At 41.7% G+C, this 25,063-nt stretch overlaps 2 protein-coding genes across 7 annotated transcripts in view; both read left to right on the top strand.

The window, feature by feature from the left end:
* HACL1 (2-hydroxyacyl-CoA lyase 1) overlaps positions 1-9,156 on the top strand; it is a 41,717-nt gene extending 32,561 nt beyond the window's left edge. For 3 of the 6 annotated variants that reach the window (XM_045579305.1, XM_036431529.2, XM_045579306.1), the window contains one exon: positions 3,257-5,307. In XM_045579305.1, the coding sequence (XP_045435261.1) occupies positions 3,257-3,547 (291 nt within the window). In that variant the 3' untranslated portion in view covers positions 3,548-5,307. Of the gene's footprint in view, positions 1-976; positions 1,300-3,256; positions 5,308-9,126 lie in introns of those variants that run through there. The other 3 variants (XM_036431531.2, XM_036431530.2, XM_036431528.2) reach the window with 2 other exon arrangements.
* A 9,811-nt stretch (positions 9,157-18,967) lies between these two features.
* COLQ (collagen like tail subunit of asymmetric acetylcholinesterase) overlaps positions 18,968-25,063 on the top strand; it is a 50,065-nt gene continuing 43,969 nt past the window's right edge. The window contains exon 1 of the mRNA XM_036431535.2: positions 18,968-19,221. Coding sequence (XP_036287428.1) covers positions 19,116-19,221 — 106 coding nt within the window. The 5' untranslated portion in view covers positions 18,968-19,115. The remainder of the gene's footprint in view (positions 19,222-25,063) is intronic.

Genomic DNA, 25,063 nt, shown 5'->3' with positions numbered 1-25,063 from the left:
AAAAAAAAAAGACAAAGACATTACATAATGTTAATAATGTTAAAGGGGTCAGTCCAACAATAGGATATATCATTTAAAAATATTTATGCATGCAACATAGGAGAACCTAAATATATTAACAAACCTAAAAGGAGAAATAGAATGCAATACAATAATAGTAGGGAACTTTAATACCCACTTAGATCATGGATAGATCATCCAGATGGAAAATCAATAAGGAAACATGATTTTAAATGACATGTTAAACCAGATGGACTTAACAGATACATATAGAATGCTTAATCCAAAAGCAACAAGTGCATATGGGACAATTTCTAGGAAAGTTCATATCTTAGGTCACAAAACAAATCTTCATAAATTTAAGAAGATTTAAGTCATACCAAGCATCTTTTCCAGCCACAATGCTCTGAAACTACAAATCAATTACAAGAAGAAAACTAGTCTTGAGGTTTGTGGAGACTAAACAACATGCTAATGAAAAACTAATGGGTCAAAGAAGAAATCAGAAGAGAAATTTTAAAATACCTTAAGACAAGTGAAAATGAAAACACAACATACCAAAACTTATGGGATGCAGAAAAAGTAGTTCTGAGGGAAGTTCACAGCAATAAATGCCTACCTCAGGAAAAAAGAAAAAGCTTGGAACTAGGAAAAAAAAGGACAAAGCCCAAAGTTAGTACATTACCCTGAGCCAAAATTTTGCTTTCCATAGTTTTAGTTACCCATGTTCAGCTGTGATCTGAAAGTATTACAGTAAATAGAAAATTTCAGAAATAAACAATTTATAAGTTATAAATTGTGCATCATCTAAGTAACGTGGTGAAATCTTGCATTGTCTGGCTATGAGCTGCATGGAATGTGAATCATCTCTTTGTCCAGCATATCCACTCTGTATATGCTAACTACCTATTAGTCACTTGTAGGTGTAGCCAATTATTTCTTTCAACTGAATGTTTGTTGTCTTTTCTTTTTCTAGGATTTTCACTGGCTGACCCGTTCTAATATGTAAATAAAGATGCCATATGTGGTCTTCAGAAGTTTTGTCTTTCCTATAAAATAGAATTTTTCCCCCCACAGCAAAATAACTAATATTAAAATTGCTATTCAAAAATAAATAAAAATATTTCTAAATGATATTATATAATAAAGTAATTGATTAAAAACAGAAAAAAAATTACTAGTATTCAACCACAGAAATAACCATTTACAGATGAAAGAAAAGAAAGGGGTCTAGCAATGTAACTTGCTTAACCATTGAGTTAACAAAGTATTCTTTTAATAAATGCATTCTTAAAGTCATTTATCTTTTAAACACATTTTTGAAGAAAAAAACAATTCTATAGTACACAGGCTTTTTCTTCTTCATTGTTTATTTGTTGACCACTATGTACCTTAGTCTCCACACAATTTAATGGGGCTTATTCCATACTTTTTGCATTTTTTTTCTCCTGGAAATAATTTATCGAGCCAGAGAAGTCACACAACACCAAAACTAATAATTTCAGGGTATATTTGGATTGGCAACTTTTGTTTATATATACCACATCAGGACCAACAGAGTCAGCAGCCTTAACATATAAAGAACTCCTATAAATAAGAAAAATATTAATGCACTCGAAGAAAAATGGGTGAAGGGCATGAACGTATAATCAACAGAAAAAATACAAAGGTCAATAAAAGTATGATTATTATGAATAAATATGAATATGTTAGACTGAAAAACACTAGTTTTGCCTATCCACTTGACAAAGCACTTTAAAAAAAAAAAATCTTCGCCAAAACTGGTTTGGCTCAGTGAATAGAGCGTTGGCCTGCAGACTGAAGGGTCCCAGGTTCGATTCCTGTCAAGGGCATGTACCTTGGTTGCGGGCACATCCTCAGTAGGGGGTGTGCAGGAGGCAGATGATCAATGGTTCTCTCTCATCGATGTTTCTGACTCTCCTCCCTTCCTCTCTGTAAAAAAAATCAATAAAATATATATATTTTTAAATCCTCACCTGAGAATATGTTTTATTGACTTTAGAGAGGAAGTGAGGGGGGAGAGAGCAAGGGAAGCATCAGTGTGAGAGAGAGACAGCAATCGGTTGCCTCCCATACACACCCCAACCAGAGGTTGACTCCACAACCTGGATATGTGCCCTGATTGAATGGAACCTATGACCTTTCTGTGTGTGGGTCAATGCTCTAGCGAACTGGGCCGCACTGCTCAGGGCAGTACAGCTCTTTTTACATTATAATTCTTAGTGTGGATGAAGGTGAAGTGAAATGGGGACTGCTATGCTGTGGTGGAAGCTGAAATTGGTACAGTATTTCTACAAAATACTAGAAGTGCCTGTTTTGGAATTTTAAAAATGTTCAGACCCCATAACTTTGACCCAGTAAGCTTATCTAGGTCATAAGCATTATCTAGAAAATAATAAAATATTTGGTCAAATAGTTATATACATACATATATGTGTGTGTGTGTGTGTGTGTGTGTGTGTGTGTGTATACACACACACACACACACACACACACACACACATATATGTATGTATATACATGAATCCGTGTGCCAGTAGCTCTCTGTGGGGCCTGGCCACTCTATGCCCACTGCCCAAAGGCCCTCCATGGCTGGGTGGAATGCTTGCCTTGTTGCTGTGATGACAAAGCAAGCATTCTGCCATGCCGCTCATGCTGCCTGCTTTCAGCGGATTGCCCCCCCCCCCCCCCCCCCCCGCCTCCACCCCGGGACTGGGACTCTAGCAGGGTTGAAAGGACTGGGCACTGATCTTGTGGCTATGGGCACCACCACCTTTGTAACAGAGTGATGGTAAATTTGCATATTACCCTTTTATTAGATAGGATATATACCATTCAGCATAGTTTTATTTTGTAACAGCCCCAGTGTTTAATAAGATATTGGTTGCGTGCATTATGATCTATTGACATTATAAAATAAAATTGTGTTAAAGTATATTTACTAATGAAAAAATAGAGGATACTATTTCGTGAAAAAGGCAAGCTATAAAATTGATGGGTTCAAGTCAGATGCACACCTGTACTCATGCACACATATGCACAAAGAGAAAAGATGGGCACAAAATAAACCTAAATTTTATAATAACCCAGTGATGGGATTATAAGAAATTTTAATTTCATTTTTCCTTCTTTTATAAAAGTTGGAAATAAAAATAATTTTGTAATTTTTATTATCAGAAACAGACATTGCCGGCATACCTCGTTTTATTGTGCTCTGCTTTATTGTGCTTCACAGATACTGCATTTTAAGACCTTCCACCAGCAAAAAGATTACAACTTGCCAAAAGCTCAGATGATGGTTAATATTTTTAGCAATAAAAATACTTTTAAGTTGAGGTATGTACATTGTTGTTTTTTTCTTAGACATAATGTGGTTGCACACTTAACTAGACTACAATATAGTATAAACATAACATGTATATGCACTGGGAAACAAAAAAACTTGTGTGACTCTATTGTGATATTGCTTTCTTGTAGTGGTTTGGGACTGAACCTGGAATGTCTCCAGGATATGCCTGTATTTTAAAAGAATATGAGAAATGGAAAAGTATCTCTTATATTCAGGGGCATTCTTGTTTATTTTCTGCAATTTTGTATGAATTGGAGCATAAGACTTTAAAGTTAAGCTTGTTTACACCATTCTTATCAGATTTTTCTATTGGCTAGTTAGGGGCGTATATGACCTCTACAAATTGATGGACTATAGCTTTGTGATGTGCACCTAGGAGATACTTGCAGGGATCTGTGGTTTTACCTGACAACCCTGAAATCGGGCCCAGTAGGCAGGGACTCTTAATGTACTTCTAAGATATGCACCAGAGAGCCTGAGCTGCATAAGAGCACAGAGAATATCCAAAGAACTATTGAGAGTGGGAAGCTCATGTAACCTCATCAATATCCTCTTCTGTCCATGGTCATTTGCCTTTGGCAGCCGAGTGCAATATAAGATTTTGCTGTAAGGTAGTGTGGAGGGCTTAATGAGTATTAGTAAATTGAACTATATGAATCTAAATACTAAATATAATTTGGGGGAAATGCTCTTTCCCTGGCCATATTATCTCAAAAAAAACAAAACAAAAACACAATGTGTTGGCAGGTTATACTGTCCAGCAGAGGGCAGCCTGGGCATATAAAGACCAGATTAGTCCAGTAGCACTTTGGTGACAAGTCTGTTGAATGCTTATTTGGTAAAAGTGATCTCAAAATTAGTCTCCTTACAGGAATTTTTCTTTAGAAGAATAAGATATTGAACAAGCCCCTCAAAAATGAATTTCTTGGTTGGTAGTCAAAACTCACTTGGATAAAATATTTTACACCCCCTATTATAATAATAAATACTCTTATGTGATTCTAGTATGTTGATACTCAAGTGCCTCATAAAAACTGAACTTTGAAAGATTATGGCTGTTTTCTTGATTAAGAAAAACTAGAGTGGGAATGGTTAGCTTCTCTAATATTCTTTATAAAATCTTTCATATTTCATGGGGTTGTTTGGGGACTCAAAAAGCTATCCAGAAGCTCCTAGTCTAATACCTGGCCCATGGAAGGCACTCAGCAAATGCCACTGTGTTTTAGGAAGATGTGACCTTAGAGAAGAGGAGAGTACTGGCTGGAATTACTTCCTGTTTAGCAGTGTGGTTTCACTTTTCAAGTAAGTGGGTCTTACTTCTCCAAGAAGATTAGTCATTTCCTGAAGGAAAACAAAAAACAAAAACAAAACAAAAACAGGCTCTGTTTTCACTTCCTAATAGAGCCACCTGGTCTGCAGGGGTTCACTAAATAATAGTTTAATGAGAATTCATGATGGTTGAAAGTAGTAGATATTTTCTATGGTTATTTCATACATGAACCTTTTAAGTGAGGATATTTTCCTTACAAAAAAACAGTTTCAAATCTGTTACAGAAATAATAGGAATATTGAACACTGAAAGAAAGTGAAAATAATATTAAAACCAAAAGTATTTCTATTTCTTTACTGTTTTTCAGACACTTAGGCAGGCAGTGGATCAGTAAATAAATGCAAATTTGGAATGACGAGGATAGAATTGATGAGTGTATTAAGAAAGTTGGGTATCAGTTCAAGTCCAGATGGGAATTATGACTGAGGAACCCTGATAAAACTGCTGACTGTGGAGAGTGAAATGTAGATAGATGAAGTCTGAATCATCTAGTGTTTTCTGGTTGCATTTGCTACTACTAATCTGAAAATGGACTAATGTGGGTAATGGAAATTGAAGATCCTATGTATTCCTCCTGTAGATAAGGTACAACTAAAAACACACCTTGGGTTCAATCTGACAGGTAGGGCTGCCTACACCTCTGGTTTTCACTGGATTGTCTTGGACATTCCCTCCCCTCCAAGGCCTTTTTATCCAGGAAAGGGGCTAGCTGGTCAGTGAATGCAGATCATCTGGCAACCCCTCCTCCAATTAGGGAGCAGAGAAAGACACCTCTAGAAACCCTGGCTCTCCAGTTTCAGAGTGTGATGGGAACACATAAAAGTTTGACTCAGACCTGCAAATATCAGAGATGGCATCATCCATGCTTTCTTCCTTCTGTCCAGCTTTGCGAGTACTTAATCTGCAGCCGTGTGGTTCTTTCCTGGGCTCATTCCCTGGCTCCCAGCATGTGCCCGGGAATTGCCTCATCACTCCACTGGTCAAGGTGGGCTCAGGAAATCAGTCCTTTGCTCGCGCTGTTTTCACTGCGGTGCTCTGTGCACTCCCACCCATTTTTTACAATGGAATCAGCCGTATCTTTCAAGGTCCAGCTCAAAGGTCACCTCTTCTACTAAGCTGTCCTCCCTCCCCGTGTATGCCTCTATCACTACTCACAATGTTTGTGGTGAATCGAATCCCCATCTCCCTCCTCAATTCCACTGACTGCCTGTTACCCAGATGTCACCCACCTTCATCTCCTAGGGCCTGTGTCCTCTTGATCCTGTTTGCAAGCTCCTCTTAGTTTGCCCCTGATAAATCTACTTCCACATGACATAAACATTACTTACATAACAGCATAAACATTGCAGACATTTTCTTGGAGGGTAGGTGACTCAGGAGGGGGTTATATATCCATACATTCTGAAAAATGCCTTGTTGGATGATTTCGTTATCGTGTGAACATCATAGAGTGCACTTACACAAACCAAGATGATGTAGTCAATTAATAAGGTTTCATATATACCAGCATCAGCACCAACATGTGAGTAATTGTAGTGTAAACTCTGTAGGCTTTTGTTTTTTTGTTATGTCCCACCTAAGCTTTGATTGCTGAGGCATCCATTTCAAAGAAACATCTGCTTCAAAAGAGGGATATAAACACATTGACCACCACACACTCGATAGAGCTGGCTACCTTCCCACACTGAGGCTTGTCTGTTTTAGAGATCTTGGTTGATTTTGTTCCTTGTTTTGAATTCACCAATAAAAAGTGATCCTGTGAAACCCTAGGCCACCACTCTCCCCCAATTAAAACAGCACCTCAGGCCCCTCCATGTACTCTCTACCCTGTGACTTGCCTTGTAGCTCCAGGGTCTAGGGATAATAAACTCTTTTCTTCAAACTTTCCTAATGGTTATTGCTGAAGGGTGTCTTGCAATGTTAATAAGAACCATATAGGCCGAAACCAGTTTGGCTCAGTGGATAGAGCGTCGGCCTGTGGACTGAAAGGTCCCAGGTTCAATTCCGGTCAAGGGCATGTACCTTGGTTGCGGGCATATCCCCGATGGGGGTGTGCAGGAGGCAGCTGGTCGATGTTTCTCTCATCGATGTTTCTAGCTCTCTATCCTTCTCCCTTCCTCTCTGTGGAAAATCAATAAAATACGTTAAAAAAAAAAAAAAAAAGAACCATATAGGTCAGTCCAGTTGTAACTCTGGTCCATGGGAAGCTCATTGGGGCCCAGGTGAGTGTCCCTCTGGGCCTCCAGGCATTTCTAGCAGGTAGCATTATTATCCATATGACTTGAGACTGGTGCAAAAACAGTAACACAGTGCACTATCAACTTAGCACGGCTACAACATCACTAGGCAATAGAAATTTTCAGTTGCATTATAATCTTAGAGGCTCGTACACGGATTCATGCCCTGGTGGGGTCCCTCAGCCTGACCTGTGCCCTCTCACAATCTGGGACCCCTCGGAGGATGTGATAGTGTGTGAGGTGGCAGGTGGCTGGGGAGGAGCCTGAGCCTGGGCAGGGCACCACACTGCTCCTGCTCATCCCATCCCAGCCCCACTGTGCCTGCCATTGCAGCTGCTCGCTACTCGGCAGCACTGCCACGGAGGTGGGAGAGGCTCGTGCTGCTGCAACTGCACTTGCCAGCCATGAGCCCAACATTTGGCACCCATGTGGCTCCCACCCGCTGTGGGAACACACTGACCACCAGTGGGAAGCTCCTGCATTTAGCGTCTGATCCCTGGTGGTCAGTGTGTGTCATAGCAACTGGTCATTTGGTTGTTTGGTTGCTTAGGCTTTTATATATATAAATGAGACTACCAAAAGGTCCTTATGCGGTGCATGACTAGCTCAAAAGCTGCAGCAAATATTTCAACAAGGATATAGGGTGGATGGATGAGTAGATGATGCCTGGGTATTAGGTAAACCCAGCAGTTCTTAGAGAAGTGTGTGTATGGGGAAGAAGAAGAGGTGAGGGAGGGGGGATCATGACATGAGTGAATTTTGTTTCCACTCTGGCAAGATGTAGGCCAAGATAAAAATTAAGTTGAATTAAAAAATATTTCTTTCACACTTGATTGCTGTAGATGGCAATTTATACCCACTACATTCATGAAACTATTAATATTTTCTAACTCAGAGCCATCCCTGCCTCCCCACCTTCTCTCAGCCACTCCATCTATCTTCTCTCCCATCACCCTATCTACATTATTCTTTTTTTTTTAAATATATTTTTTTATTGATTTCAGAGAGGAAGGAAGAAGGAGAGATAGAAACATCCATGATAAGAGAGAACCATGAATTGGCTGCCTCCTGCAAGTCCCCACTGGGGATCAAGCCCACAATCTGGACATGTACCCTTGACTGGAATCGAACCTGGGGCACTCCAGTTCACAGGCCAACACTCTATCCACTGAGCCAAACCAACTAGGGCTTTACATTATTCAAAAATTTTCAGAATTTTAACAGTTTATTTTCACTTGATTATGTTGCCAGGTTGCATTTAGTAGCACATAAGTCAGTTATCTTTATTGGACTGTGTTTTAAAACATAGTGTACTAATAGAAAACTTGAGGTTCAGGAAGGCCAATAGATCTGGAGACAATTGCCCTTGAAAAGAAAGTTTCTTACAGTTCCCAAGGAGAATGCCACACATGGAGGGTCACAGGAGAAAACAGCCAGGTTGGTCTCAGGCAGAGAGGAAGTGGGCTGAGGCCTTACTGTGGTTTCCTTGGGAAGAAAGAAGAGAGGAAGGGTAAATACGTTTAGGATTGCCTAGATTAAATAATTCCCCTTGGTCTTAGGGGCTGTCCCTGGTTGTATGGATATGGTCCTTTGGTGATTAGGGCAGAGTGATAATGGGAAGAGGGAGGTTGGGATTATGGACTGATTAGTTTGCATATAAAAGGAGAGTTGTTTGTGTTCTCTAAAAATTATCTAATTTAGGAGGGACAGCCCCTCTAGAGTCAGCATTAGAATTATAGAAGCATTAGAATTATAGAAAACAAAAACACATGATAAATACACAATGGCTTTAAATTAATATTAAATAATCATAAATATTAGTTAGATGAATATTTGGAGAATTGGATCTTAAAATGTTTCTATTCAAGAATAAGATACGTGAATTTTTAAGTGTTTTTCTTCTGTTCCTTAGTGGAGTTCTCATCATATTGGCCCAACAAAATTTTGTTAACTATGTTTTTAGACAGTCTGTTTTGTGGCTATTATATATGTTATCTTCTATATTTATATGTAGGTAATGTTGCTTATTTTGTATATTAATTCCATACCTTAATGAGTTCTTTGAAACAATTTCTCCATTCTCTTACCTAAAAACATTGGCTAGTACTTCCAGAACAATGCAAAATGATACTTGTGATTGCAGGCACCATTTATAATCAGCATGTGGTTTGCCTGCTTTCTTCCTTCAGGAGGAGCAAAAATGACAAGTACATTTCCCTACAAGGAGTTCCTGAGGCTGCAGGGTTTGAATGTCTTCCCAAGGATATAACAAGATGGGAAAAGCGTCCTTACCATTTCCAACTGAGCACTTGTGCCAATAAAAGGTGACTTCTTGGCCCATGAATTAGGGCTAGTTGGAATGCTAATTATTTGTTGCCTCAACTGTCTTTCTTCCTGGCACTGAGACCAATGATGAAGGCAAACATATTGAGAAATCCGTTCCTCAGTGGACTCTGAGAATAAAGATTCACTTGATGTGAACCCCATGAAGGAATGTATCTGATGAGATAGACTCCCCATGGTCAAACAGGGCCCACATTTTATAAATAATATGAACCTAGTAGCTGTTTGCTTACAGGGGCTCCTCACGTACCGTGCATACTAGGGAAAACCTCAGTGTGAACTCTTGGTTTCCCACACATGCCCTGCTTGTGTAAGCCATCTTAGTCAACCTCTGAAGGGAAGCCCTGGTTTTATCTTTTGTCCAATGAACTGAGACCTGCCTTCTCCAATCAGGACTGCACAATTATATCCTCATTTGCATCAATGCCAACTAATCAGAATGGCGCTATAATCACTCATCAGAACTGCATGATTCAGAGCAATCAGCATTGTTAGAATTTGGAAACCTTATTTGCATAAAATTGAGCCAATCAGGAACCTGGGCGGTAACTTTATAAATGACAGCCTCCCCTTTGTCTCAGTGGAGTGCACTTTTGCTTTCCACAGGAAGTTACCTAAGGAACTGTTTCACCTGAATGAAGTTTCTCCTTTTCTGCACCTCTTTGGAAATTTTGGTTTACACTCTGCAGTCTTCACCTTCAAAATCTCAGACCAAGCTCCTTTAGGTGAGTCAGCAGAAAGTGACCTCCTTCCCTCCCTCTTTGACCCCACGGTGATGTGTGTATAGTTAGGGTCACTAGTGCCGAGGGGCATTGACTTAGTCCAAGCCCTCTGCCCAGCCCTGGCTTCAGAATATGTAATACCAACAACCCTGAAAAATAGTCTTCAGAGGGAAAGCAATGACATACCCTGTACCCTTAGTTACACACTGTAATTCTCCACATGCTGTCTGGAAAATGCATTAACCCAGTGTGTTCATTGGCTAGGGCTGCTATAACAAAACCCTACTGATTGGGTTGCTTAAACAACAAGTTTATTTTCTCACAGTTCTGGAGGCCAGGAGACAAAGACCAAGATGCACATAGATTTGGTTTCCTCTGAGGCCTCTCTCCTTGGCTTGCAGATGGTCATCTTTTCGTTGTGTCCTCATATGGTCCTTCTTCTGTGTACACACATTCCCGTCGTCTGTCTTTTTACAAATGACAACAGGAAGGTCCAGTACTGACAAATGACTTGTGAAATAGCCATTAATTGGCTGCAGTCTATTTTCTCTGCTGTGCCCTAATGGGAGGGAGCTGTGGCATGGATAATACCAAACAGTAAATAATCTAAAAATAATTTCTGTTTGGTTTGGGAAAGCAGCACGTGACTTTCCAGCTGCCAACTGGCCTGGCTAATTCAGTTTGGCTCAAATGAATGTGCCTTTTCCTGAGTTTACACTGATAGCCTAGGCCTGTGCCGAGGTGTGGGAGAATGGTGGCCAAGCTAAATGCCGGCTGTGGCCAGGTCCCCAGTGGGCAACAGGCAGTCTGTCAAAAGCACACCGTGATTGTATGGACAGCAGGACCAAGTTAGCTTTTTTCTGACCCTTTATGAGTGTTGACGGTCAGACCAGACGGCATGCCTGATGTAGGAGGTGTCTGGCATGTGGTAAAGAGATCCTGGGGGAGACAGGTGGGTGCCAAGATACTCACCCAGCCACCAGCTCACACAGGGGATTCTGCAACCTCACATTTACAGGCCCGACTTCATGCAAGGTGCCTTACATGTATCATTTCCCTTAAAGCTAAGGCCTCTGCAGCTGCAGACTTATGGTTGACTTGGCAAGAGGCAACTCTGCTCTGAAACTTTGCAAAGGGAATCTTGACCCAGGCTGAATTACTTTTAAGTAATACATAGCAGTGTAGTTCATCTGTTTTGCATGTACCATACAAATCAATTAATTCGTTCAACACTTATTGAAGGCCTACTATGTATCAGATGTGATATTTGAGGGAATAAAGAGATGAAGCAGACATGGGTCTTATATGCAAAGATTTAATAATCTACTCAGAAAAATATGACATGTATCTAAATTAATATATTGCAAGGTTGAAAGCATAGACTAGAGCTATAGTTATATTAATACATATTCATATGCACAAATGTAATTCATTATTTTTGAATAGTTTAGATTTCTTCTATCAGGTGGCCAGGCATTAGAGAAAGAATTTTAGAAGTATCACGTCCATACTGTTGGAAAAGGGGACTCCTCTCCCTACACTTCTACCCTGGGCCACCCTCTTCTTTTTTTTTCTTTTTTCTTTTTTTTTTTTTAAATATATATTTTATTGATATTTTACAGAGAGGAAGGGAGAGAGATAGAGAGTCAGAAACGTCGATGAGAAAGAATCATCGACCAGCTGCATCCTGCACACCCCCCACTGGGGGTGTGCCTGCAACCAAGGTACATGCCCTTGACCGGAATCAAACCTGGGACCTTTCAGTCTGCAGACCAACACTCTATACATTGAGCCAAACCGGTTTTGGCTGGGCCACCCTCTTCTAAGTCCATGTCCCCATGCCTTCAAGGAGTTATTGGTCTGAATCGTCAGAATCCAGGACATTCACAAGGTCATTTTGCTTGTGGGCAGGGTCACTCTAAAGATCAGTTCTGTGGCCAGGGCCATCTGCCTTCCTCCTGTGTACATACATGGTCAGGAGGCTTTCTAGGGGCCGCTCCCCCAGGTGGCCTTTGCCTCACCCTTCTCAGGACAGATGAGATACATGTACGTATAATCACTGATCTTAACTCAGCTCTTTCTATTCCCCTCTGAGGACTCTCTGGCCAAGCAGCCCTGCCACTGGCCCCCAAAGATCATGATCATTCTTACTGAGACTGGTTTCCTCACCTGCCTCTTTATTCCCTATGTGTCTGGACCTAGGACTGGGTAGTGTGTGTTATAAAAGACACAGGCTTCCGGGTATGTGGTCAACTCTGTGTACTAACTAGCCCTGTGGCTTTGGTAAGATTACATAAACTGCCTTTGTCAGCCTCTGTTTCTTCATCTGTAACATGGGTGTAATAACACAATAGAAGTGCTGGGAGGCTTTTGAGAAATAACAAGTATAAGCATAATAGGTGTTTAAAGAACAGTGGCTGGTGTCAGTATTTTCACCTCTTAATATCAGATTTGCCTTAGCTTCTTCTAAGAACTACAGACAAAACTCATCCCTTACCTTCTTCATCTCTTATCTCTTACCTTTTTTCCACCATTAATGCCTTCCAGCCAGTCTCAAAGGCTTTGGTATGCTGATTATATTGTAAATTTCCAATATAATTTACATAAAATAGGCAGCAGTTCCCAATTCTCTGCTTTTTAAAAAAGGGGGTACCTCTTAGAATGGGTGGACCTCTCAAAGTTTGGGAAACATTGTATTGGGTAAGTTATTGTTACTATTGTGATTTCATCCAGGTGGCTCCAGGCCAGCCCAGTGCCAATCTCTTCTCTAAAAGAGTGAGGACAACCAAGCTGCATGTCCTGGAGATGGAACTGCAGGCATAATGCTTGGGTGAGTCTCACAAGTCTCATTAGACTTAGTTCTCCTGGTTTTCTGGCGATCTCTCCTTTACATTCGAGGCTCCATCATTCTGGCTCTGATTGAAGCTTGAGCTGCCAAGGCACAGGGAGCTATGGAGGGGCTTTCCCAGGGCTTCTCAGCTGCCCAGTCTTGTCTCTCTCCTGCTGATGCAGCTGCCAGCGCGAGGTAGCCAGGACTTCAGAGTAACTAAATCATGGTTAATTCTAGACCAGAAAGACCAGGCACAGAGCTCTGTTCTCCGCCAAGACCAACCCAAATGGTCTGTCTGCTCCTCTCAGCATGTTGGCTTGTTGGACCTTAGACATGTAGGAAAGAAGTCTTTTCCCCTTTTTGCCTTCTTCTTTATTCCTAAGGTTGCCAAGAATTTGATTTTATTTTTTAAAATGCTTTTATTTTTAAATTACAAGTTAAATAATTCTCATTGTAAAAATTTCCAGTAATACAAATGTGTGTAGTTTTCCCCTTCTCTCATTGCACATACTTCCATCCCCAAGTGTGTAGTGTCCATCACTCTAAAGCTTTCTCTGTGCATATATAAATAATAGATAAAATATTGATAGATTTGCTTGTTTGCTTATATGTTTTCAATTTCACTCAGTATTTCATGGAAACCTCCCATGTCAGTGCAGAAATGTGAAATATCTATTTCTCATTTTTTTAAAAATCAAATATATTGAAGGAAATTTTACATAAAATAAAATTTGCCCTTTTTAAAAATACAGTTTGATGAGTTTTGACAAAGTGTACAACCACTCCAATCAAGATAAGAACACTTCCATCACCATCAAAAGTTCCCTTTACAGTCAAATCTCTTCTTATAACCCTAACCCCTGGTAAATACTGGACAGTCCCCATTCCTGTAGTTTGCCTTTTCCAGAATGCCATATAAATGGAATTATATAGCATGTAGCCTTTTGTGTTGGTCTCAACATAATGCATTGCAATTCATCCATTTTACTTATTTCAGTAATCAACTTGACTGCTGTAATCATCTCACAATGTATAATTATGTCAACATATCATGATGTACAACTTAGATATATACAATTTAATTTAAGAGGAGAAATCTCTGCCTAATTTAAGGTCACTAAGTTTTTTTCCTGTTTTCTTCTAGAAGTTTAATAGTTTAAGGTCTTACACCTAGGTATATGATTTTGAGCTAATTTTTAAGTATGGGGCAAGATATGGGTTAGGTTCATTTTTGTTTGTTTTGCATATGGAAGACCAATATTTCCAGTATTATTTGTTGCAGAGACTACTTATTCTTTGTCATGACTGTATGATGTTTGATTGAATGGAGTTTTGCTGATTTACACAGCTAGTCTCATATTCATGGAGAATTAGGCTGTTTCAAAGTTGAGGCTGTCATGAACATCCTTGTACCTAACGCACTGGGCAGTTAAGTATTGCTGTAGAATTTCTGATTGAAATCGCGTGTTCATGTTAAGTGTTGATGGATATCCCCAGGTTGTTCTTCAATATACTTTCCCATCTACAAGGCCTGAAAAAGAAGGCTTTAACTTTGACTGGATTTATTGGTGTAAGCCTTTTACAAATCTACAATAATATCCTTCTGGAAAAATCTAATAGCCTGTGTTATTAGATTATGCAAGATTCAGAGCCCTTCCAAAAGAGTTTGAAGAAAAGATGATAATTTCTGCCTTGGTCAATTAGGGTAAGCTCAGAAGAAATTGGCTCCTAAAATATGTGAAATGGAAATTTACCTCCAAAAAAGCTCATTTATTTAAAAAGTATTGGGGATTTATAAATGCCCTGTGCTGTGTAGCCTCTCCTAAGGGTAAAGGTTCCTATAATAACTTTAATCAGCAGTGACGTGCTCCCTAGTGGCCTGAATATGTACGTTCAGTCTCCTGTATGCAGGCCTAACTCCAGGCTGCTGTCAATCCACAGACCCTCACTCTCTTACTGTACTCACCTGGTACCAGGCCTATACCAGCCAGCTGCATATGCAAAGATACAAATGGATGCTAGGAATGCTCAGTGTAGCTGCAGCATAAAATTATGCTACTTTTCCTACTTTCTTCTCATCCTACAGTGTTATGATTTGGTCAACTTGATCTAACATTGTTGAGGATCTATTATTAGGTGACAGGAACTGTCCCGGTGCCATGGAGATACACAGAGCTATGGAACAGTCTCCCATCATCAGGGACTTTAACACAGGTTAAATACCAACACTGAATGGTGTATTAGCAGTTCAAAAACAATACCAGCAGGACTATCCTATTTAATAAAGAGGGAATATGGTAATTGACTGCCCTGCCCTCAAAGATGGTGGCACCCACAGCCACAAGATGGCGGCGTCCAGACTCCTCAGCCTCCCAGCCACCCAGGGCCACCCGAGGCTCAGGTAACCAGGCCCGGCAGAGGCTTGCACTGCTGGCAGTGGCAGCAGTAGAAGTGTGATAGCGCATTGCCTTGCCCTGATCGCCAGGTCGCCTCCCACTCCTGAGGGCTTCTGGACTGTGAGAGGGGGCAGGTTGAGCTGAGGGACCCCCCTCCAGTGCATGAATTTTTATGCACCGGGCCTCTAGTATTGATATAATCTTTGCCAACTTTATGCCATCCTATATAATAAAAGCTTTATATACTAAGTGGTCATCTGGGCATCTGTTCAACCAATCAAAGCTTAATATGCTAATGACATGCTAAGGCCACTCAACTACTTGCTGTGACCTGCACTGACTACCAGGGGGCAGATAGTCAACCAGTAGACCAGTCACTATGACATGCCACCAGGGGGCAGACACTCTGATGGGTATAGTGAATTGGGGTTGAGCAAGATGGGCCAGACATGCCCTGGAGCCCTCCTGTGGTCCTTCCCTGGCTGGCCAACTTCTCACGTCCCTCTGCATCCCTCCCTGACCCTGATCATGCACTGGTGGGGTCCCTTGGCCTGCCTATACCCTCTTGCAATTCGGGGCCCCTAGGGAGATTTTGGAGAGCTGGTTTCAGCCTGATCTTGCAGACCAGGCCAAGGGACCCCACTGGTACATGGGCCTCTAGTTGTTGCATAACAAATTATCTTCCAACCTAGTGGCTTAGGATACTGAAGGCAGAGACAACAGCCATCCTATTTGCTCATGAATCTGGGCTGGGTTCATCTGGACAGTTCTTCAGCTGGTCTCACTACTGTCATCTGACAGTAGTCTGTGACTACTGTCATCTGGAGACCTGAATGAGGTCTCTGGTTTAGTGCCTCATCTGAGAAGGCCAGATATCTGGAGGTTGGCTGCTCCCCTACACTCTGTGGCCTAATCAATAGTCCAGACTTTTTTATTTAACAGTTGACTTCCAAGAAAAGGCAAAAGCAGAAGCCGGCAGGCCTGTTAAGAACACAGTGTCACCTTAGTCACATTCTGTTAGTCAAAGTCAGTCATAAGGCCACTTCAGATTCAACAGGACAGGAAATAGATTCCACCTCTTGTTGGAAAGAGTGGCATACACATACAGGGATGGGAGAGGTTTTTGCTGACCATTCTAGCGCCTCATCTACCATGGTTCCCTGGGTTTCATTTTTGCTATCTCTGTACAGAAATTTGAATTCACAAATGATTCATCTCACGTTACCTTGTTTAACCTTTCCAACAAACCTTTAAAAGAAACATTTTATGATGGGAAAACTGAGGCTTAGCGAGATCTAATGATTTGTACACTGTCATAGCAGAGCTGGGGTCAAGCCCATCTGGTGCTAGAGCTGTGGAGTGTCACCTTATAGTATGCCTTTACCCAGCTCTACCTTCCCCCAGATTCCATAAATACCAAACCATTTCTGAATTAAATCCCCATGAGGCACTAGAACTTACTAAATGAAAGCAAAATAGAAAATTCTGGATTATTATTTATTTTAATAATCTAAAGATCTCTATAACAGGCTTTATAAACTCATAAGAGGTATTCGTTTAAGGATGCAATACTTTTTATTTTGGAGGATTTTGTCTAGCCGAAGATCAAGTCAATGATGCTATTTCTCCAAATATAGGTTTTGGTTTTTTTTAAAATTAAAGTTAATGGGGTAACATTAATTAATAACATTATGTAAGTTTCAGGTGTCCAGTTCTATAATACATCATCCATATATTGCATGTGTGCTCACCACCCAAAGTCTAGTCTGTATCTATGTGTATTTGTTTGTTTTGTTTCTTCATTTGTTGCTTTCTGTTTTATATCCCATATATTAATATGAGTGAAATCATATGGTTCTTTTCCTTTTCCATCTGATATATTTAACACGATACTTTCAAAAGTAATCCATGTTGTTGAAAATGGCAGGATTTCAACCTTTTTATGACTGTGTAAAAGTCCATTGTATATGTATACCACATCTTTTTTATCCAGTCATCCATAGGACTCTTAACTTCTTTCCATGTCTTGGCTACCACGAATAATGCTGCAATGAATGTTTTCAAAATTTTGGGGTAGATTTCAAGAAGAGAGATTGCTGGGTCATATGGTAACTCTAGTCTTAAATTTTTAAGGAATTGCTCATAATGTTTTCCATAGTGGCTGTAATTCTCATCAGCAGTGTGTGAGAATTTTCTCCAGATCTTCTCCAACACTTATTTCTTGTCTTATTGATAATAGTCATTCTAACTATGAGGTGATATCTTCTTGTGGTTTTGATTTGAATTTTGTTGTAACTAGTGAAGTTGAGCATCTTTACATATATCTTTTGGACAGTTGTTTGTCTTCTTGGGAAAAGTGTCTGTTTAGGTCCTCTACTCATTTTTAATTAGATTTTTTTGTTGTTGTTGAGCTGTCTGCGTTCTTTATATATTTTGGATATTAGCTCCTTATCAAGGTACTAGAGGCCTAGTGGAGGAATTCATGCACTGGTGGGGTCCTGCTGGCCTGGCCCCAATCATGGTAGATCAGAGTTGGGCCTGTCAGGAGGAGGAGATGGCAGGAAGTTGGCCAGGTGGCCTGCCCTGATCATGGCCCGGGCCAGCTGAGGGTAGGGGCTGTGGGCAATTGGCCAATGGCCCTGCCCCTGATTGGGGGGAAAGGGGGCTCTTGGGGGCAGGATTGACTGTGGGGAGGGCTGTGGGTGGTGGGCTTGCCAGCCCTGCCCCGAATGGGGTGGGGGCGCTGATCTGGGGTGGGGCCAGGTGGGGGTGGGGCTGCAGGAGGTTGGTTGGCCAACCCCACCCCCTATTGGTTGGGGGGTTAGGGGCGGGGCCAGCTGGGGAGGGGGAGGCTGCATGCAGATCAGGGTGGTGGGAGCCCATTGAGGGTGGGGCCAGCTGAGAATAGGGGCTGCAGGAGGTTGGCTAGCCAGCCCCACCCCCCAATTGGATTGGTTTGCTGGGCATCATAGTTACTGGTCGTTCTGGCGTTCTGGTCCCTGGCTTTTTATATATACAGATTGTATGTGAATATCTTCTCATATTTGGTTGGTTGCCTTCCAATATAGTTTGATAAATAATCATTCACTTTCCAATCCATTGACTTTTTTCATTTATTTTGCTTTACATGGGATGGAGTTTACAGCTTCTGGAGAGAGAATAAACATTATTCATGGAGAAAGCTGTTTTGCAAAATGTAATACCCCTTGCCTGCACTTTTTATTGGATGATTAAGCAAAAAAAATAAATAAATAAAAAATAAAAACCAAGGTCAACTTTACATGTGTCAACCAGTGAGTAAAAATGTCACAGACTGACAGCAGAAGGATTTGTGTCCATGGAAATTCAGCTTGAATCAGAAGAGCCCATTCTGTGATGCTGCAGGGCACCACCATTCCGAGAAGTAGATGCCTGTAGGTGGGTAATCAATTAGAAAATCTATCTGCCCTTGATATCATGCTTTTAGTGAGCATCAAGACTGGGCTGCGTTTTTATCACCTCTTCAATAGCCACTTACCTCTGTCTCCAAAAGAGAAAATTCTGACATCTTAATTTTAATGTGAGCATTTGATCCAGTGCTTGAGATAAATATAACCCTGAGTAGTATAGAGAAGGTTTAATGGGAAATGGTTGGCATTCTTTCTTGGTAAAGGCACAGAGAATAGAGAGAGGCTGATGGGGAGAGGAAGAAAGGGAGAGAGAGAGAGAGGGAGAGAGAGGGAGAGAGAGGGAGAGAGAGAGAGAGAGAGAGAGAGAGAGAGAGAGAGAGAGAGAGAGAGAGAGAGAGGTGAACAGCAGTGGGGAAGACAAAAACAGATCAGCAAGGCTCCGCGGCAGCCTGGAGGCAAGGCTGCCCAGAACCTGACACTTTCCAGACTCCAGCCAGCATGGTTGTCCTGAATCCAACGACTTTGGGAATTTATCTTCAGCTTTTCTTCCGCTTTGTTGTGTCTCAGCCTACTTTCGTCAACAGTGTCCTCCCAATTTCAGCAGGTAAATGATGACCACGTTCCTCTCTTCCACCTATTTGCGGCAGGGGGAGGAAGGAAGATTGATTTGCAACATGTCCTGGTATTTTTCTTAGTCTGCTCTTGCTGGAGGGAGGCTGGAAGGGAGCCAACCACCCTAGAAGCTCTGTCATTCAGCTGGTCTTGGAAGCCCCTCTGTCCTTGTTCCAAAAGTTGTTTCTGCCTTCCCTCACTTCTTACCCCCTTTCGCCACACAATTTCATTTGATAGGGAATTGTGGGGAGCTTAAAAGAGATGGGAAGAAGTGTGAGTGAAAGAGAAGTGAGTCTTAGATGTTTCTATTAATACATCCCTGACCCCTTCTGAAGGGGGCTTGACTCAAAGGGAATGATGTGGAACGAACATGCCACTGTCCCAGCTCGGGCAGTGTCGCTGATTGCCAGGACCATCCCACAAAAGGGGAAAGGAGTCCTGTTGATTCTCTGGGGTGATAAGAGGCCCCCATGCAGCCTCGGGATTAGGTCTTCCATCTCTCCAGCCCTGTCTGATTTCCTGTTGTCCTTTCTGGGGTGGGCTTTCTCTTCAGCCTCAGATGAGGCAGCTGGGAGAAGGGGGCTTTCTGGGGAAAGGCGGAGGTGTTCCAGACAGAGAGCCAGGCCTGAAGCTGGGTGTGTGCTCAGTGCAGTGCTGGGAGGCGAAGGCAAAGGGGCTTTCCCTGCCAGCGTGGCAACCTCTTCTGTTGCCCTTGTCCTGTCCAACCCAGAGCAGTGGGAGTATTGGGTTACTGGCATAGCCTATTTCAACTATTCTGGGCAAACAAATATTTTCAGAGGGCTTGAGGGAGGCAGACAGACCCCAGGCTTTTCTGCCTGTCTCCTCAGAGCCTCCCTCAGTTTGCCTCAGTCACCCATGGCTCTCCCTAGAAATGGCAATCAGTCGCATGCTTCAAGATGAATCTCATATATACTTTGAGGCAGAAATTTTGCTCTCACTGTCTTTGCTAGAAGCGCAGAAAAGGCACAGCTCAGAATTCAGTCCCCAACCCCTGTCCATTCATAAAAACAGTTCATCAACACGATGTGCTGCCAGCGTCCGTGGGCCCTGAGGGAAGGGCTCAGAAGGGCGTGGGCTAATTATAGAAGTGTGAGGAACTGAAGGAGGGGTAGGGATTTGTGGAGAATATGAGGGGGAAGGAAAGGTGGTTGGTTGTGCCACCATGAGTGTGCCAACATGCTCCCCCCAAATTCAAGTTGACAGCACCAAGCTTCTTCTGGGAGTGAGTCTTTATTCCACTACTTAAGGGAGATGCTGGATAGATGGTTCTTAACCTTGTTTGAGCAATAAATTCCTTTGATAATCTGCTGAAGTCTCAGGATTTAAGGAAATAGTCCTCTGGTTCTAGCTGGTGGGCTTTCTGACTTCTGGAGATAGTTAGCCTTGGGCAGTAAGCACTATGTGGGCAGGGACACTGTATGCCTTGTACATTAGCATCATTTCCCCAGGGTCAGAATAATACCTGGAGCACAGTAGGTGCTCAATAAGTATTTGGTGACTGGATGAGTGAATGAAGAAATAAAACTTCTCATCTATAGATTGAGGAATGCCATCATTTTGTAACACTTAATTTATATAGTACTAGTTCTGAAAGTTAGAGAGAAAGAACCTCTGATTTTCTTTGAACACCTTGCCCTAGAGAGAGCCCTGACCTTTGTACAGATTGTACCAGTCAGGGTAACACCAGGAAAAAGAAGCAAGTCTATGGTTCTGATGAAAATACTTGAAGGGACCAGTTTCAGAGGTTGTGGGCAGGGTTAAGAGAATCAACAAGGAGTGTTGAGAAATTAGCAACTGTGAGAGCTTTTACCACCTTTGTGCTTGAAACGACAAGAGGAAGAAATGGGAAATAGATTCCAGGAAGACTTGGGACCTGGGATGAGGGGGTCACTGAGCAGGAGTTTTGATCACAGAGCAGCCTAAGGCAGGGGAGAAAGTGGAAAAGAAATACCTTTCTTCCAATACAACCACCTGTTGGCCAAACACAACCTGAAGCCCAGGCAGAGGAGCTCCTTGATGCAGTCATGGGGGTCAGCCTCTGGGGTGCAGAGTGGAGGGAGATGGTAGGAACGTAGTTAGCCCACACATCCATAAGCACTTCCTCGTGAGTTGCTAGGTCCAGACCTTCCGGTTGGGAATGTGGTTTCAGACATTTGGTGAAACAGTAAAGTAGAGAGCTAGAGGAAATCACTAATGTGACAGAAAACACAGAGAAAAAAAAATCTGCTGTCTCCTTAGTCACTTGGCTTTGCCTCCTTCATTTAGTTGTCAGGCCTTCCTGATAGCATAGTTTAGACATAGACGTATGCCTTGAAATGGGAACTATTCCTTGACACAGGAGAACTTTAATTCTTTGACAATATTTTCCAACAATTTGCTGTGAAATATTCTGTATTCAAGCTTATTGATTCTTACTCTTCCTGTGCTCATAGAAACAAGGGCCACCAGGAAGATCTTTTCTTTTCTTTTTTAATATATATATATATATATATATATATATATATATATATATATATATATATATATTGATTTCAGGGAGGAAGGAAGAGAGAGAGAGAGAGAAAAAAAAAAAGCATCAATGATGAGAGAGAATCATTAATTGGCTGCCTCCTGCACGCCTGCCCCAACTATATTCCAACTGGGGATCGAGCTTGCCAACCTGGGCATGTGCCCTTGACTGGAATCGAACCTGGGAACCTTCAGTCTGCAGGCCAACCTCTATCCACCGAGCCAAACCAGCTAGGGTGGAAGATCTTTTCATTTTACCCATAACACCTTAGTGAGTGCCTCCTGGATGCCTTGTGCTATAGGGGACACAGAGACAAGTGCAATGCTGCTTCTGCTCTGGGAAACCCATGGCCATTGGCTGTCAAAACCCAGGCAGCCCAACCAGCACGCGCTAAATTCCCGGGAGAGGGGCTGTGATGGAGGAAGAGCTCTTACGGGCACCTAGTTTGGTGCTCACCTCTCTCTCTCCAGGATAAATGTATTCCAGCAATATCGGACACAGCACCCACTATCTGCATCAGATGCTTGTTACCCACTGCTGGTCCCAGAGGAGAACCAAGAAAGGAGCAAAGCATCAGAGGCCAACACTGATGATAGAAATCTGAGCACTAAAGCACATGCATTTGCTATGCAGAAAACACACTCAGGCCTCTACTCTAAGCCTTTTAACTCTACTTTGGACACCATTCTAACAGGCTTAGATAGGTTTCTCCAAGGGTGGAGAATTCACTGTAGCATATTAGATTTTGGGAGTGGGTCTGCTGCTTAAGATACACACAATGACAAAAAAATGCCAGCTTGTAAAATTGGTTATAAGAAAAATGGTAAAGAACTGGGGAATGGTCTGAGATTTAAAAAAAAAAAAAAAAAGAATAGTAGACTGGATTATTTTTAGAACCCTTGTTTTGTACATACCCCTCCCCTCCTAGGCCTCATGAACTTATAGCACATTACTGGCTTTCACTATGATGAGCATGAATGATCCAGTGAAGACTGAATTGTGTTCACTTTATTTTGCTTAAGAAGCAGATAAGTGAACTGTGACCAGCATGGCCAGTGGTGAACCTGAGGAGGGTTGGTAAAGGGTTAAAGAAAACAGACAAGAGAAAATAGTTGGGGTCAGGTGGATCACTGTGCGTGGATGAGGACATCAAGACCCCACCTATAAGCTGAATCTTTATTTTATAGTCAGATCACACAAAGCAAAACAAGGGAGTGGTCAAGATATTTACAGTATTCTTAGGAGTTTTAAATCTGCTTTTTTCCTTTTATTGCAATTTTCTGAACTCTATCAAGCTTTGTTTTGGCAGCACTTGCAGTACCTCCCGCAGCTCACATCCCTCAGCTACCTAGGATTACAAGGTCGGACTATAAGGCCAAGCTTACATACAACCATAGCCTTTGGCTACAATTGTGCTGGGAGGGCTTTGCCCTCTAATTTGGGACTTGTATGTGGCTTTGCCTCAAGAGGACCATGCCCTTTCGTCAGTCCAAGGCTTGATCCTGTCCAAACACTCTAGTCACTCTCCACAGATAAGTGTTAGATATATTTGAAAATAATTTTAATTGAACATGGCCCTAAAATTTTAATGTCATGAACCTTAATGTTGGTATATTGTTTTAACCATTGCTAGGTAATACACCACACTCACACTCAATGGCTTACACAATAATCACTTATTGAAGCTCACATGTTTGTGATTCAACTAAGAGCAGATTTAGCTTGGATTTGGCTGGCCCTGGCTGGGCTTACTATGAGTCTGTGGATTGACTCAGCTCCAGTAACCATTCATAGATGTACCTCAGTCAGTAGTTGTACAATTTCTAGAATGTGGTGGCACAGACCCAAGGATAATAATATTTATAGACATGCAGACCTTCCACACACTTCAATTTTTGTAATTCTCATAGCATCCCTGGAATGGGTGTGATATCACTTCCACATTTTAGATGAAGAGATGATGGTTCAGAGGTTAAGTGACTTGCCCAAGATCACATAGCTGGTATGTGAGAAAATTGGAGGCTGGAATTCTGTCCTCTGACTCTAAGTTGGAGTCTTTTACTAATGTAGACCAAATCTGCGTATGGCCATGGATAAATAATAATATTAGATTTTAAAGTGCTGTAGGTTACTTCTATCTTTTGAAAACTCAGCTCTAGATTCTTTTTAAAAAATTCTTCATTCCTTCAATTTTTAATTTTTTTCAACTACAGTTGATGTATTGATATAATATTATATTAATACAACATAGTGATTAGACATTTATTTAACTTATGGAGTGATTACCCTGGTAAGTCTAGGACCTATCTGATACCATACATAGTTATTACTAGATTCTTTATTCTTTATTTGCTCCTATCTTCTCAGGATATCAATGCCCAAAGCTTTTAGCAAATGATTGAATTTTACTTTATACTGAAGTGTACATGACTTGCCAGGATACTGGTTTATCTTTCCTCTGAAAGCATTTGTATTTTAACAGGGGTTAAAGTACAAAGTATACTCTAGTAAGATGAGCTTCAAGAAGGATATTTTGGGTGATGAGACCATTCTACCAGGGGAATACCACTTCATGGACATTCTCTGCAGGCACTGTGAGTCATCTTACGCTATATCCACACAGACAGTGTGGCTTCCCTCTTCCAATACAGGGCCTCTCAGGCAGTCAGGGACTCACCATATGATGTCGGGTCAAGGTCTCAGAGACCAGATGGTGAAAAGACCCAAATCCAGTCCAGTAGAGTGAGTCATGTGGAAGAATGAAAATTCTGTCTGGGCTCTGGAATCTTTTCTAGTTGGCTGCTGACAGGGCCCAGAGCAGGAGTTTTGTGACCGTGTAGGACATAATATCTAGCCCAGTGCTCTCCTGACTAGAAGTCAGTGAGGACACCATTTGGGAACCAATCATGGTCTTGGCAGTAGATTATGAGCCATTTGTTTGATCTGATGCTGATCAGCTATTGTTTAATGTTCTCAGTCATCTCCTCCTATTTAGCTCCCCATATTTCTTCTAGATAATATAATCAGTGAGAGTTCTTACAGTAGAGGGCTCTCCAGGGGTCCTAGCTTTCCCACTTCTTCCCACCCCATGCCTCTGAATAAAGCTGTGACTCATCTTCAACTCAGGCATACAGAGTGGTGGCGTGAGAGATGGGAGTCCTTCCCTAAAGATACCGAGGGCCAAACTCCCACATTGCCATTCACCACACTCAAGCCTGCTTTCCTCAGATCTACAGCCACTGCTGCCACAACCATACAAAAACAATGCAGCTCTTAAAATGAAAAGAATTCCCTTCTAACTTCA

The sequence above is a fragment of the Pipistrellus kuhlii genome, unplaced genomic scaffold (assembly GCF_014108245.1).
Source record: "Pipistrellus kuhlii isolate mPipKuh1 unplaced genomic scaffold, mPipKuh1.p scaffold_m20_p_11, whole genome shotgun sequence".
Lineage (NCBI taxonomy): Eukaryota > Metazoa > Chordata > Mammalia > Chiroptera > Vespertilionidae > Pipistrellus > Pipistrellus kuhlii.
The sequence above is the reverse complement of the archived record's forward strand: the minus strand, read 5'-3'. Positions and strand labels throughout refer to the sequence as shown.